Source organism: Nanorana parkeri, unplaced genomic scaffold, assembly GCF_000935625.1.
Source record: "Nanorana parkeri isolate BGI_ZX_2015 unplaced genomic scaffold, ASM93562v1 scaffold55, whole genome shotgun sequence".
Taxonomy (NCBI): domain Eukaryota; kingdom Metazoa; phylum Chordata; class Amphibia; order Anura; family Dicroglossidae; genus Nanorana; species Nanorana parkeri.
Genome location: NW_017306323.1, coordinates 721,686 through 738,654, shown reverse-complemented (window position 1 = coordinate 738,654; position 16,969 = coordinate 721,686). Strand labels below are relative to the sequence as shown.

At 41.2% G+C, this 16,969-nt stretch overlaps 1 protein-coding gene across 2 annotated transcripts in view; it reads left to right on the top strand.

Moving 5' to 3' along the window:
• GNB5 (G protein subunit beta 5) overlaps positions 1–9,338 on the top strand; it is a 53,260-nt gene extending 43,922 nt beyond the window's left edge. For both annotated transcript variants that reach the window (XM_018576049.1, XM_018576050.1), the window contains 3 exons: positions 3,093–3,189; positions 7,505–7,671; positions 8,990–9,338. In XM_018576049.1, coding sequence (XP_018431551.1) covers positions 3,093–3,189; positions 7,505–7,671; positions 8,990–9,001 — 276 coding nt within the window. In that variant the 3' untranslated portion in view covers positions 9,002–9,338. The remainder of the gene's footprint in view (positions 1–3,092; positions 3,190–7,504; positions 7,672–8,989) is intronic.
• Positions 9,339–16,969: the final 7,631 nt, after the last annotated feature.

Below are 16,969 nucleotides of genomic sequence, written 5' to 3'. Positions count from 1 at the left end.
ACATGAAAGGGAGAATCTATAAACGTCTATGAAATAGAGCATTGGTAGGCAACCTCGGCACCGCTAGCTGTTGTTGAACTACAAGTACCATGATGCACTGCAAGACTCTGACAGTCACAGGCATGACTCACAGACGCAGAAGCATGATGGGACTCGTAGTATGACCACAGCTGAAGTGCCAAGGTTGCCTACCCATGAAATAGAGTCAGTTAAAGGAGTTGTAAAGTCCCAGTATATCCTCTCCTGTTATAACATCATCATTGTAATAGGAATACATGCTAGAGTTGTTATTGATAATGCAACCAAAGCTTACTTTTACATTTTTATGTTCAGAGTAACTATTATCCAAAAGCTCACACAACAAACGTCAACTTCAAAAGGCAAACTATGTACCTCTATACCTGGGGTGGGTAACTGAAGTCCCATGAGGCTTTGCAAGACTGACAGTTACAAGTATGACCCCTAGAGGTACAGGCTTGTTGGGATTTGTAGTTAAAGCACAGTTGGAGGGCCAGAATTGCCTACCTTTGCTATACCAGGGGTAGGCAAATTTCAGCCCTCCAGCTGTGGTGCAACTACAAGTCCCATAAGGCACTGCAAGACTCTGAGAGCCAGAGGCATGACTACCAGTGGCAGAAGCATGATGGGATTTGTAGTTTGACCACAGCTGGAGGGCTGGAGTTTGCCTACCCCTGCTTTATATATCTCATGCAGCCCTAGCCCTGCTTATTTTCTTGTATTGTTTATGCATTTGCCATTTACTAAAACACATTTTTTACAAGACACTCATTTTCAGCATCTAAAAGTAATCCATTGCTAGACAACACTCTTGAGCAGACTGACTCTTGTGACATATGATGTGATATGATGTGGAGTGATGACAGCTGCTCGGCAGAATGACACCTTCCTGTTCTGTCCTGTGACATGAAGTCACAGGATGGAGTATACAGGCAGCCAGGGTTTATGTTAGGTGCATATAAGGACACTGGATGTTAAGATATCAAAGTGACGGCTTCCTTTCTGACTGTTACTATTTTTATAAGATCTAATCACTTACTTCCCCCGGCACACAAGGGAACGCATATAACAAGCTGAGCTTAATTGGATATGAAATCGAAGGAAATCAAATTGTAGAACAATGTAGATTAGTACGTCTGCAGTAAGTTCATTTAGGAAAAAGTTCATAGAATAAAAAGGAAGCTAATAGGGACTGCGGATTTATCAACTGAACGGCCCCTTTGCCACAGTTATGTCGCTGGAACAACAGTCAAATATCCCAGTTTATAGAGGGCTCCCTATTTTACATGCCTGTTGTTCCATGTTTAAAGGGTATCTTTGGTAAAAACTAACAATATATATGTATTTCTATATTGAATTCCCACTCCTAATAACCATATCAATGTAGAAGTTTGTAAGCTTACTTATTGATGACTCAGGGTTGTCCCTATAATGAGGCAGCCTCATGGTCACGTGTGTACGCCAGGCAGAGCGGCACGGCCGCTCTGTTGCACAATGTTTGCAGTGTGCCTGCCACCCCTTTTATAGCCAGAGCATCTCAGGGTGCTAAGAGCGGGCCAGAAAGATGTGTAAGGGCCATACACTTTCCCCACCTAGCTCTCAGCAACCTGGAATGCACTGGCCGGTGTTCCACCCAGCTCCTTGCATCCAGTAATGTCAGGGAGCTGGGCGGAACGTTAGCGTGCACCACCCCGTCTCCCCTGGAACGTGCACCAATAGCACCCCCACCCACCCATCATCCGGCCGCCTCAGGCAGCAGATAAGTAAGGGACACCCCAGGATGTACTGACACAATTTCACTCAGCCGTCTGAGTACGCAGTTCATTGTGTCACAACTCTCACAGAGCCTTCCTTCTGAACTACAAGTCAACATCTGAACAATGTAACATTATCATTACTTTCTGGAAGCAATGCATGATGGGCTATGTAGTCTTGAGAAATTGACATGCATTACATCAAGCAGCAGGGAAATAGATGCAAAGTCCAGGAAGTTGTTGAAAGTGATGGGCAGACGGATGGTAGCCCTCCCTACATAAAAAGTAAGCTTCGATTGCATTATCAAAAACAACTCTGGAATGTATTCTTATTACAATGCTGATCCATTATATGCATCAGCATTGTATAACAGGACAGTATGTGCTGTGACTTTAGAACTCCTTAAAGCCTTTATTGTAACGCATTGCAAACTTCTACTGTCAGGTTTTTAATGCAGTCCATGGCTGAGTTTGAGAGATTTTCCCCTTACTTAGGCTCGTGTCATGTCTGTATTCTGGTCATTGGTGAGAACTCGCCAGTGGCAGCATCATGTGGAGGACACAGCAGGGAGAAGCACTCCCCTGCATGAATGTGTCACTCCTTCACCAGCGACATATATTTCAAAGCATTTTCTGCAGCAGGGGAGTGACACAGAAGGTGAACGTTCTCACTCCCTTCTAGAGATCCTGTTGCAAGCCTTACTGTTCTGTCACTAAACAGGGGTTCTAACCTTCACCCCACAATGGAAAAAATTTTATATCCATTTTGGTTGCTGTTAGGAATTCTCTATCACTTCTTGTCTGGTGAAACGGTTGTCACCGGAATAGTAAGCAGAAATTTCTCTAACTCAGCCTGAGATAGCAGTAAAAACCTCACAGGGGTTCTAATCATTCCACAATCTATTGTGAACACTTTAAATTGACCTGTTCTGTGGCCTATTCACTCAAACGTACATGTGTGCCATGCTCTGGCAAGGGGATAATAGCTGTTTTTGATGCATACCCTCTGGACTGCCACTTTCACCTACGGCAGCACCCAATGCCTGTACAAGTCTGAGTGTCCAGTCTGCACAATAGTGCACAGTGGAGCTGGGGGTCTGTAAACACTATTCAGTTATGGGCAGGCTGGGCCGTGTTGTCTACAGCAGAAGTGTGATTTTCATGTGAACTTGTGAATCAGGACAGCATGGGGCATGAGAGGTGCAAGCTTGTGCCTACATTTATCCGCAGTTTAATGAAATATCAGATTCCTATGGGAAAGAGAGAAGATATAAAACTGTTCCACATTTAACATTGTCCTTTCATGTATTTGATTCGCAGTGTCGTCTGTATGATCTCCGGGCAGACAGAGAAGTGGCCATCTATTCTAAGGAAAGCATCATATTTGGAGCATCGAGTGTTGATTTCTCGTTGAGTGGTGAGAATTCTTTCTCGATATTTGAATACATAATATCTCCTAATGAGATATTGCATAAAGTACGCTGCTCAAAAAAATTAAAGGAACACTTTTTAATCAGAGTATAGCATCAAGTCAATGAAACTCCTGGGATATTGATCAGGTCAGTTAAGTAGCAGAGGGAGTTGTTAATCAGTTTCAGCTGCTTTGGTGTTAATGAAATGAAGAAACAGGTGCACTAGATGGGCAACATGAGACGACCTCCAAAACAGGAATGGATTTACAGGTGGAGGCCACTGACATTTTTTCCCTACTCATCTTTTCTGACTGATTTTCACTAGTTTTGCATTTGGCTAGAGTCAGTGTCACTACTGGTAGCACGAGGCGATACCTGGACCCTATAGAGGTTGCACAGGCATGCCAACATCAATACATGCCATTGCCAGAAGGTTTGCTGTGTCTCCCAGCACAGTCTCAAGAGCATGGAGGAGATTTCAGGACACAGGCAGTTACTCTAGGAGAGCTGGACAGGGCCGTAGAAGGTCCTTAACCCATCAGCAGGACCCGTATCTGCTCCTTTGTGCAAGGAGGAAGAGGATGTGCACTACCAGACCCCTACAAAATGACCTCCAGCAGGCTACTGGTGTGAATGTCTCTGACCAAACAATCAGAAACAGACTTCATGAGGGTGGCCTGAGGGCTCAACGTCCTCTAGCGGGCCCTTTGCTCACTGCCCGACACCGTGGAAGTCGATTGGCATTTGCCATTGAACACCAGAATTGGCAGGTCCGCCTCTGGCGCCCTGTGCTTTTCACAGATGAGAGCAAGTTCACCCTGAGCAAATGTGACAGACGTGAAAGGGTCTGGAGAAGCCGTGGAGAACGTTATGCTGCCTGTAACATCGTTCAGCATGATCGGTTTGGTGGTGGGTCAGTGATGGTCTGGGCAGGCATATCCATGGAGAGACGCACAGACCTCTACAGGCTAGGCAATGGCACGCTGGCTGCCATTAGGTATCGGGATGAAATCCTTGGACCCATTGTCAGACCCTACGCTGGTGCAGTGGGTCCTGGGTTCCTCCTTGTGCTCGACAATGCCCAGCCTCATGTGGTGAGAGTATGCAGCCAGTTCCTTGAGGATGAAGGAATTGATACCATTGAATGGCCCCCACGCTCGCATGACCTGAATCCAATAGAACACCTCGATCCAATCCTGCCAGGTTGCACCTCAGTCTGTTCAGGAGCTCAGTGATGCCCTGGTCCAGATCTGGAAGGAGATACCCCAGGACACCATCCGTCGTCTCATTAGGAGCATGTCAGGCATCCATACAAGCACGTAGAGGCCATGCAAACTAATGAGTACCATTTTGAGTTGCTGCAATAAAATTTCAGCACAATGTACTAGCCTGCTTCATCATTTGTTCACTTTGATTTTTGGGGTGTCTTTGAATTCAGCCTTCTGTTGATGATTTTTCATTTCCATCAAATGATGTGGCATCTTTTCATTCCTAACACATTACCCAGTGCAGTATAAAGTAGATATCAGTAGATATCCAGCATGATATTTTTCCCCATTGAGATCTCATGTGTTTTCAAAGTGTTAATTTTTTTGAGCAGTTTATCTATATACCAGTGAAGAATATATAATGCTACATTAGTGTTATAATATGAGCCCCATTCACCGTGCTGCCATGCGAAAAAAGTTTTTTTTTCCGAACAGAGTTGCGTGTTTTGCCCTGCAGACTTTAAAGTGACAGCAAACTCAGGAGTTAAATTTTAAAAATGCATTCAAGTACCTTAACTATTAACAATACTAGACCTTATCTGTGCATCACTCAGGTGTAGATACTCAAATCATTTCTGAATTCATGCTGACACCGTCCTTAATTTTGGAGGGTGGCTACTTTTATTCCCCATGGTTCCTGTGTGTGTTGTAAAGTCACCACGGCTCCAAGCTCACTCCAGTGATGGACTACAATCTCAATACAAATTAGCAAACTAAACGTAAGATTGTAGTCCATCACAGGAGTGAGCTTGGAGTGGTGGCTACTTTACAACACACACAGGGACCATGGGTAATAAAAGTAGCCACCCTCCAAAATTAAGGACGGTGTCAGCATGAATTCAGAAATGATTTGAGTATCTACACCTGAGTGATGCACAGATAAGGTCTAGTATTGTTAATAGTTAAGGTACTTGAATGCATTTTTAAGATTTAACTCCTGAGTTTAATGACACTTTAATGGGAGCTCCTGAAAGAGCGCAACAAGCATTTTAGAGTGTTTATCACGTGTTTTTTGCATGTTTCATGTCTAACAACTGGTCTCCTCCTTACAACTTCAAAATGGGGATTTAGAAGTGCCCATGCAGGAGACTTTCTGGTGAGGGCACGCAAGAACCTCTACAACCCCACAGATGCCCAATACAAGGACCATAGCAAGCAGCACGGGGCCTCGCAATAAATTGGGTGTGAGGTTTTCCCGAATTGGGCGCTCCCATACTGCTTTCTATTGGCCAAAAAGAAAACTCCTGCAGCTTGAAAACATACAAAATATGTACATTCACGCGTGAAAAAAACTTGCAAAACAAAGCTTCAAAATCACCTGAAAAATGCTCACACTGTGAATGGGGGCATGGGGGAACGTTTCCAGTTACAATCTCCCGGGCGCTCTGGGAGCCTCCCGCTCCCGGCCGCCCAGGAGAGAAGCACTGATGTGTCTTTTTTTCTGACACGAGCGATGTCAGAATAGAAAAGAAAAAATAATTTTCCCATTGAAAAGCATTGGGACATTACTATTGGCTATTTCAATTTGCAATAGCCAATAGTAAACTAGCATTGTACCCGCCCTCTGCTGATGGACCTGATGGGGAACTGCAGCAGAGGGCGTGTACAATGCTAGTCCAGCTGTCAGAAGCAGGCTGACAGCTCGGCTTTCAGCACGGCTCCGCCGAGCCGATGCATATGCGTTCGGCTCGGCTGAGCCGCTCGGCCATGATCGGGAGCTGTACGGGCTATTGTTAATAGCCCGTGCAGCACCCCTTCGGTTCTACTGAACCGAAGGGGTCCTGGGGCCGAAGCTACGGCCAGATCCTTCGGCAGCTTCGTGAATAGACCCCTAAATGTTTTTCCTTACCTGCAGTCATAAACATTCCTGGAACATATAATATCCTGTTAGGGGGTGCATACAATGTAGGTTAGCTAAAAGATTTACACTTACCGCACTCTCTGCACCCCCAAAAAATACAATCTCGGAATTCTAACATACAATATGAAGAAGTAAAGAAAAATGAACATTTGCCAATGATGAAATGAATCCTGGTTTTGTTTTCTTACATAGAACAGAGTATGTTTTATGGGAAACAGCAGTTTCTGTCATTTTGCTGGATCTGACAATCGGTGACCCCGCTTATGTGAAGTCAGCTGTGCTGCGGCGTGGTTTCGGAGGTTCTCGCTTGACTTTTGTGCTGTGAGCTCATTGCTCAGAAAACTATCTTTAGCAATTGCATGCAGTCAGCATTCTGTTCCAGTCATGAAATCATCTGTCAACAGTTTGATTGGAACAGGGAGCAGGCAGCTGACAATGCAATGATTTGTATATAGAACACAGCTAAACCTGTGCAAAAAAGAGCTAACGCTGGCTCTGAGTGCAGGTACTGTGTGCCAGTACTGCCATCATCATTCAGTACAGTCTGTCTGAGCCAGTTTATCTATTTTTCCTGTTTGATTGCAATCAAATATTTAAAGGAATTTTTTTCCCATGACTATGTATCTTGCAGTTCAAGTTAAAGTGAACCTGTGCTTTGCTCATGAACGGCAAAGGATCAGGTACACTTGAATGATGCTCTTCCCTCCCACCCCTGCTGCTTATCCTTACCTTGCCTTTCATCCCCCTCGCTGTGTAAGCTCCAAGTCAATCTGGTTGGAGCTTAGCCAGGGTAAATAATCTTTTCCTGCCCCCACATAACAGTGCTCTAGGCCTCTCAAGCACCCAGTGCTGCATAATTGCAGGAAAAAAATGACTGGAAAAAACTGGCATTTCTTTTCGAGTGAATGATGTAGCGAGAAAAAGAAGAGAAGGTGTGTTTATGCAGTAAGGGGGCAGATGTTTAAAGTCTAACTCCAGGTACAGGGAAAAAATTACTCTTGCAGTGACCTCCCGCCCATACTTGTAATTTTGTGTACTCTAATCTCCCTACTAGTTAGGTATATTTCACAGATGCAGCTGTTATCTAAGCCTACTGAACTTGCAGCATGAGAAATATTTATATGTAATTATTTTATGTTTTCCCATTTAAAAATAAAAAATACATGCATTACTTTTTATTTTCAATTGAAGGTCGCTTACTGTTTGCTGGATACAATGACTACACAATCAATGTTTGGGATGTCCTAAAGGGCAGCAGAGTGTCCATCTTGTTTGGTCATGAGAACAGAGTCAGCACTCTACGTGTGTCTCCTGATGGGACTGCATTCTGTTCAGGGTCATGGGATCACACTCTAAGGGTGAGTTTTATTTCTCAAGTAAGTCTTCCGAAGAATAACAATCTCATGTATGCTAGGTATCAGGCAATGGTCTTAATTTGACTAATCTGTTGAACCATGATAATGAAATGTTTGTGAAACTTTCTAGTTTTCTCAAGAACTCACATACCCATTCATTGTTGGTAATGCTTAACTCTGACCAAGAACAAAAAATAAATGAACACTAGTGAAGTGTGTGAGATGTGTGTCCGCTGCTCTGTCATGTAATGCTCTTACTTTCTTTCCCCCGTACAATACAGTTTATCATTGAACGTTTGGCACTGAAACTTACAGTTCTGGCTGAAGTACACAGATCGCAGCGGGTCTCTCACTGCAGCTTCTCCATTCCGAAAACATCTTGCATTCTATCTAATGAATTTAAGGCATTCTATGATTGGACAAGGGGAGATTGTGACATTCATCCGCACCTCCTCCAATCACAGAACACCTTGCATCCATTGAAAAGAATGCAAGGTTTTTAGAATGGATAAGCTGCATTGTGAACAACCCACTGTGACCTGTATACTCCAGCCAGAGCTGTACATTTTCAGACGTTCGCCGCTGACTGTACTGTATTGCGGGGGAATGAAAGTATGACTATTACATAACACAGCAGCACCCACCCATTGCACATACTTCATTAGTGTTTGTTTATTTTTACAGTGCAAATGCCCAAAAATTGTTTTTGGTCGGAGTTCAGCTACAAAGAATGTTGTATTATAATATCTTTTTAGATCTTTTTAGATACAAACCTAACAAAATAATTCCTATGTATGTATTTTTAAGTGGACCTATACTCAAAATCTAAAGTTTGCCTGTCTGATTACAGTAGCACACTATAATGTGACAAAGCTAATCAGGAAAAGAAAATGTCTGTTTTGTACCTTTAATCGTGTAATTCCTGATTAGAGGCATCAGAACATTTCCATCCATGTGACAATGCCTAGGTACCCTTCATTCTGCTAGCCGCACAGGAGCCTGGCATTTCATTGGTATACTGTGCCTACTCCTCATTACTGGATTACATTGATCAGGGAGGGGCATGGAAACAGGAAAAACACAGATACACAGTATAATGAATGAAAGCAGCATTAGAATGCTCCCTGTAAGCACAATCTCATTCACAACTGACTCATCTAATGCTATTTGATGGGTAAGGTTTACTGAGTTCACGTTCACTTCAAATTGTAGTTTAATCTGATGTTCGAAATATGAAATCCAATGCCACATAATAGTACTTTTTATTATTTATTACACCTACAATATAAATAACGGTTTTACGCATTTCTTATTTCTACAGATCTGGGCATAATGCACAATTTGTGAAGAAATATCTGCAGTCCCGCAGCTTGGCAATCAATAACGCAGGTTTTACCTTACGAAAAAGATTTGAAACGTAACATTAGATGCTGGTTGTTTGAGAACTATGTAGAAAACAATGGATGCCGCAGAAACAGAGCTTCTCCTAAATGAAGCAATCCTTATTTATTGGTGGTCAGACTTGAAGAGTTCACCCAACACTTATCACTTTCTTTTAGAGTAAGCTTCTTTGTCAGGAGGGTCAGTGTACCCAGTGCTGGTTGCATTTCCATCAGTGAATGAGCTGGTAAGGGTTTACATTTGTTTTTTTTAATAATTGCATTAATGCACAGATGACCATTTTGCTCTATAAAATGATCATTAAAGACACTGTTACTATATATGCACTCAACAATAATGGCAACCATCCCTTGTTTACAAGCATAAAAGAGGTGACTTGCTGAAGCTTTACTAGACCAGGGTACCTGTACTTACGTCATACAGTCATTTAGATGCAGAAAAAAATCCTATTTTTATTCGCACTACACCCAAAATTGAAAATGAACATTGAGATATAGAAAAAGAATGCTGCTGACCTGTTCAGGTTTTACGCTTTGCTAAAGTGCAACATGTCCATCTAACATTTTTTGTCAATCCTATGGAAAACTGGGAACCCCTCCTTATGATGCAGAATAGCTTTCACCAAACATACCCTTTACAGGCTCCTTGCCATCTCCCACATGCAGAACGCCTGATACTTACTCTGATTTTTTAACAATCAAAATCAAACTTGACATTGAAGTTAAAATATAATTAGTAATATGGAAGCAAGGAGAGAGAGCACAGGCTTTAGGAAGTATACTACCAGTGACCCTGGGATTTGTCCGGTGAATTCTGGCTGCGGTTAATTACAATGGTAAAGTAAATTAACTTTCTACATTTTTAGCACAGCTTCAGTGTTTGATGGACATCATTAGTAGCTCACAGATTACTATAACTATTGCCTGGAATTGCTTTTTAACTGTATTAGCTGTTTGAAGCAAACACAGGATTCTTGGTCTAGCAAACATTTGGTAAATTAACATAGCACCAAATAGGTAATACATTCACTTTTATTTTACATTTACTATATGCACCTTGTGGTACATGCTGCATATATCGATAGATACATTTTAACTTAACTACAAGCTAACTGTAACAATATTACGTCTATCCTAGAGGCATGTCTCTGCCAGGATCTGAGAAGTTCACTGTTAAATATCCCTCTAAGCTCTTATAATTGTAACATTTCTGTGTCTTTCAGAGGAAAGCATAATCTCTTAGCAGTCAGCTATCCGCACACTCTAAATCTGGGCAAATATTCCTCATTCCATGATATATGTTTAAATTGCCCATCTGCATCCAAACTTTCTATCCTACAGTTTTGAACCCTAAGGAAGGGGGTTGTGTCTTCCCCTGAAACACGTTGGGGGTGTTTTATCAATGTGATTATTAAACATTTTTTGCACTCTAATATTCGATCAGTTTGGCGTTCTACCTTTATTTCTCAATATCTCTCAGCAGATGTCAGTGGAGGATCACTTCAAAACTAAAAGACTTTTCCCAGCAGTCGGACAGAGAGTAGTATTACAGGTGACAGGAGGAGTGATGTTAGCAGTTTTATACACTTATCAATAATTGTAATTTTATTTACTATTTAGGATTAGAAACGGCATATAAAGGGATCACTGATACTCACAAAAAGTAGATACAATATAAATGATCTGTTTTATTAAAAGTAGTAAGTGTTCCAAATGGTGCAATTGTATCAATGAAGTTAGCCAACCATTATTCACACACTTCAGACTACACTAACTCTGCTTTGATATTATGTCTTAGGTGACGGCATTATTTATCAATGTAGCTGGCATATAATAGTGTGCTGTTCCTATCAGATGCACTCACTGATATTTATATAATCACGTCCCTGTTATTTCTCTGTGGCACGCAGCATTGGATGGGTCAATTTCAACTCTAACTGTAACTATGGTTACTAGACTGTTTTGTCCCCTGACATTAGATGCTCATCATTTAGCACAAATTTATCATGTTCAGACAATAATTATCTTACATAGTTACATATTTTGTCAGGTTGAAAAAAGACACATGTGCATCGAGTTCAACCTATAGAGATCCATTATAGTTCTTTTAGAACCTGCAGAGATAAGATCCGGGTCCACAGGTCACTGGATATTCACATTGGTAGAATAAGAGTTTTCGTGTATATGAGACCGACCTCTTGGCATGCATTGTACATGAACTGCCTAATGCATGTGTATTTAATGGGCTTGTGCTATGTCAGAATATAAAAAGTCAGGATGCATTGTTAGGCAAGCCTTTCAAAATAATATTATTATCTCTTAACAACACTGGGAACACAGGTATGACAATATTAGAAGTTTATTATGAGCGCTTTGTAGTATCCTCATCATATTATGTAAAATAACCTGTACAGGTTTGTGAATACTAGATCAGCTACATACTGCCCTTGAAATACAAACTGCTGATTTAAATAGGTACTGTATATACAAGGACATTGTGTTGTGAGTACTGTGTGTCTGTAAAACAATGCTTCTATCAGCACACTCTAAATATAAAGTAGAATAAGTCACTTTTGTAGGACACTAATATCTGGGACTAAACTGCAGCTGAATTACAGAGTGATAACATGCCAACGAGCAAGTACACCATTCACTAAATATGACAAACCAATAAATGTGCCGAGATCTGGCTAATATTGTGATTGATGGTTTCACAGGGCAATATTTTCAATAATGGATTGGATAGAAATTAAATAAATGTTTATCACCACCATTAAAATAACCAAAAATCAATATGGTACTACTCTAAAATAATATATCTCCTTCTAACAAACAAAAATATGCAAATGTATCCCTGAGTAACGTGGCTCTATAAACGGGTGCAATTCCTCCACTATAAAATATTTCTATTGTGTAATTGATATAACCCCTCTGCTTCATACTATTTTGTAATGATGTGAAATAATACGTCTTCCAAGAAAGTTAATTGCAAAACTATTAGTCAACACATCTTAGGGAAATGGTTGGAAAGGGAAGAGAAATGTTTCAAGAGACATATAAGCTGTAAGAAGGAAACAAAACTGTAACTATATAAAAATATACACATAATTATTCTTGGAAGTTAGAAAAACACGAATTACTCTGCTTCTGCATATGTGTTTGTTTGTTAGACTTTTTGAAATATCTGAATGCTTGCCTCTCATATTTGATGATTATTAATATTATCCTTCCGTTATGATATGACCCACGGCCTAAACTGGACATAAGATTCTGTGTTTGTTTCTGATGTTACCAGAGAGATAGCACAGGATGTTGCACAGCTAAGTCTAGGAGATAGTCCATAATCTAATTATAGAATGTAGAAGGCACCAAATATGGTATTGCACTAGGAAGCGTTCGTCTAGTTAATTTATTATGATGAGTTAATGCACTGTTGTACAAATCATACTAATTTACGGTACCTTTCATTTTCTATATTTTGGTTGAACCGTATTGTTTGACGCTAGATATAGTCATGTCAATAAATACAAATAAATATTTTATAAAACCATTTTTTTGTCATGTAGTGTTTCTCTTACAGGTTTCCTTTAAAGGAAAAAAAAATAATAAAAACACATTTTTTACTCTTTTATCCATGGTAATTGTAGAAGAACTTGCATTACTGTAGATACAAGTTGGAATTTTAATCTGCAATTTGTAGCTTGTTACAACACTAAAATAAACGTCTTTATATAGAGCATGGCCTAGTTAGAAATAAAGGTGTTTTTTTATATTATGTGTATTAATTAATACTTTTTATCTTTTATTATAAATGTTAACTGCAGCTAAAATTTGGAACAGATCACTAAAAAACCTGTGAATTGTTAAAACAGTTGCAACAAAGTACAATCTAAACTGTTACATGGTTTCTACCAATGAGTAATGTAACAAGCTGTTATAGAGATCACTAAACTGTTACGTCCCTTTCACATGTGCGCCGTCTGTTCCAATCAGCAAGGCATCCGCACATAGATTCCCTGCTGATTGGAGCAGAGCAGAACAGATGTCATTTGAGACATCCAGGTCCGTTACGTTAAGTATGAAACATATCCTATTTTTAATAGTTGTAGTTGTTTCCTTTGTCCTTGAAGGACATTATCTCTTAATGTAACCACAAGCAGTATTGTTGATGTTGTCTAATGTAGTATCAGGACAAGCTGCCACTCAATGGCACATTGTATTATTTGGTCAGTGCCAGGAATCTTGCTGTAAGTAAATGTGTCAAACAAACATAACCCTGGTCCCAAGTACTACCCTATTGGTGCTCCTTTACTGCTCTTTATGCAAGGCATTATGTCACTCAAGTGTAGGATGTCCATAACAGTATACATTGGGAAATAACGCTGGCAGGTCTTGTTACATAACTTGTGCACACCCTGTGTGTTTATCTTGGTAAATGATAGTTATGTAAGATATCTTCGCAATTTTTTAATATTTTTTAGTGGTTTCAATACCTATTGTAAATGGTTTTCCCTCTACTTTGTCCTTTAAGGACATTATATGGAAAGATCATTTGATGGGAGGATTATCTCTCAATGTAACTACAAGCAATGTTGTTCATCTAGTGCATTCTTAGGACAAGCAGCCACAATATAGCACAAGGCTGAATAAGTATCTACACAGTCTGTTTCCCTTCTTTGGGGGTTATTGACCAGGGCCAGTGCTGCCACTAGGCCTAGACCTGTCTATTTCAAATTGCAAAAGCCAATAGCAGACTGGCTATTGAAACCCCCCACTCAGCAGAGGAGTGGAACTGAGAGACAGCTTTCTCTCTCAGGTCCGCTCATCTGCTTAGTGGGGGGGTTTCAATAGCCAGTCTGCTATTGGCTATTTCAAACTAAAATAGCCAATAGCAGTCTGGCTATTGCTCCTGGTTGCTTACATTTTCTTGTCGCCTGTGGAAGCTATCTGGCAGGAAAGTGGGGCGGGGGGGATTTGGGGTTGGGCTGGGGAGGGGGCCTGTGGGGTGCAAGTAGCTGGTATTCCCTAGGGCGCAAAATAGTCTAGCACCGGCCCTGTTTATGACCCCCTATATCTGTAATCCTGGACAGCAAACTACAACAGTTTTGCAGACATCTGTACACGATGCATCATTACACTTGTCATATTTTCTGTATTAAAGAACTCCAGGAATTAAAAAAAATTACCCCTGCATTCGTACTGCAAGGGTTAACTGTTCGTTTTGTCTTTACTCATCTGATCCTCTGTCCCTTCTGGGTGTGTTGGATACCTTGTCCCCCATCTGTGTGCTCTTATTCTATCCACTGGACCCTATATACAAGTCAGCAGAAGGAATTAAAGAGTGCACCTGGGGCTGAAGCCTCAGAACACACCTAGAATGGTTGGATACTGAAGATGAGCGTGGGCTTGGTGCGAACCTAGTTTGCCTGAGTTCGCCCAAGCTCACTCAAAACTGTGACTGACACGCCCCCCTCCCAGCACAATTAGTGACGGCAGTTGTTGCCGGGGAACTCCCTGCCCCTGCGGGAATGGGAAATGCGCCTGCCGCAACTGATTTGGCTAGGATGGGTGTGTCGATCACAGTTTTCAACAGGCTTGGCTGAACTCAGGCAAACTGGGTTTGCACCAAGCACAACCTCATTACTACGGAAGATCTTTCAGCAAGTTTAAAGTCTTCCAGAGAGCAAAGATTGGGAGAACAGGTAGTGGGATGGGTAAGTATTCATTCCTTTCTTTGCTCTGTCTTGGTGCAATGACTGTAGTAAATATTAAAGTTAGGATTTGTTGTTGGAGGAAGGATTAGAAAGGAAACTTACAGGGTTAGTCACAAAAGGTGAAGACTTTGGAGAAGGCAGGAGAAGTGAACAATATAGGACAACATAACTGAACTGGAAAGTGAGCTGATTTGGGAGAATTTTTCCAAATCAGCTATTTTGGCCTAGATGGTTCACTTCTCCTGCATTCTCCAAACTCTTCATCCTTTTGTGAATAACCCTGTAAGTTTTATGTTCCTAGAAAGTGAGTCTTCTGACCCCTCTCAACATCTACTGCACTTGCCTCCCCATTGTTCATATGCAGAAATCAGCCTTAAATGTCCAGAGGATGCCAGAATAAGAAAACATTTATCACAGTTATTGTTGTTACCCTGCTGGATTGGATGGATTGTACACAAACATGGATTGTACATAAACTTGAATTGACATAGCTACAGTGATGTAAACAATAGCCATAGGGGCCCATGTGGCCTCTATGGGGCCTGGAGGTGGAGTTGACCCCATTAAGGGGGCTCTTGAGGCCAATAAAACATAGAAAATCTGTGTGCATGTGGAGATAACAGAAATCCAGTATTGTGTCGTTAAAGATTACAGAGGTTGCTGTTGACATGGCTCCTGTAACCACTGTGACATTTACAAGCAAGAATAACTGACATTAGATGCACAGGAGGAGACTTCAGAATCATTGTACCTAGTCACAGATTGCTCCTTGCAGACTGCGCAATAAGAAGAATCTGTTTACCTCTATTAGCAGTCTACATGTATTGCCCTCAATGCTTCTGCTCATTCCAGTCAGCACTGAAATGAACCCTTTCTGCCTATAAAAAATGTTCAGGTTGTAAAAATTCTCACAGTGTTTGTAGTTCTGTAATAAAGCCACAGTTTAGACATTTATATTAGGGTTGTAGAGTAACTGTCTGCAGGTACTAACAATGATATCACAATATCAAATATTCTGATGCCCATTATTCTTGATGAAATTGCTTACCACTAGACCTCATGTTTCAGTACTTGCTTGCTGTCGCCATGGAAGGAGCTTAGGATTTACACTGAGGTCCTGAGATGCTGAAAAAGACTCGGGAGCTACTGAGGACACAGTAGTCAGCTGGACAATGAAGGTGAATTATATGAACTGATGTCCCCTCTTCACTGGCTGACTATTTTTCTTTTCTTCCCCAGTCTTCTGTCAGTGGCCATTTTAACTAAGGGCAGATGAATATATGTCCCTTTACTTCCTAGAACTCTGGCACATGTGACTAGGACATGTGACCATGCACATCATCTCAGGGGAGGAAAATGTCTTTCCCTGAGATCTCATGAGATTACAGATGAGATTTCCTAGCAAAGCTCTGCTGATGTAACCTTCCCAGAATGCAATGCTTGGGCACCATTACATCTTTTGTGCTAAAGGATGTTGAAAAACAATATTTGTAAGTAAAATAAAAATATGTTTGTTTTTAACTAATCAATGTTTTGATATCAGCATGCAGAGCTGAACGCTGGTGTGATTTTTAGGGGGTAAAGTTCTAGCAAGCAGTAGATATATGCAAAACGATTTTTTTGTAAAAACAACTATTTCAAAGGGTTAATACTTACCTGTGTCTCCGCCCCACACTCCCGTCCGAATATATGAAAATTTATCGGGCGGCCACAAAGGATCTTGGGGCGGGCGCATGCGCAGTTCAGATGTTTGGCTGGGAAACGAGGAGACACAAGGTAAGTCTATGGAGCAGCGTGCACCCGCACAGACTCCGTGGGACATCAGAGAAGAGGAGGACAGAGGAGTCAGCGCTGGATCAGAGACCCGCACCAGGACTGGAGGGACAGCTGAAAACTACAGGAAAGAAGGAGATGGTCAGATTAAGAGGCATGATTTAAGGTAAGTCCTTACATTAGCACTGGGGGGGGGGGACCTTTTGACTTTAATGTGACTTTAAGTCAAATAAGTAAATAAATTGGTGATTGTGTGAAAGCGGGGGCGGGGGATGGTGTAAAATGATGGAAAGTAGATGAAAAAGGGGAAGGATTGCTTGAGTTCCCATTCACATCTGTGTGATTTTGTTTTGTCCATAGTGGTTTGCGTGACATCACATGACAAGAGGAATTCCATCTTTCTCTATGATGACC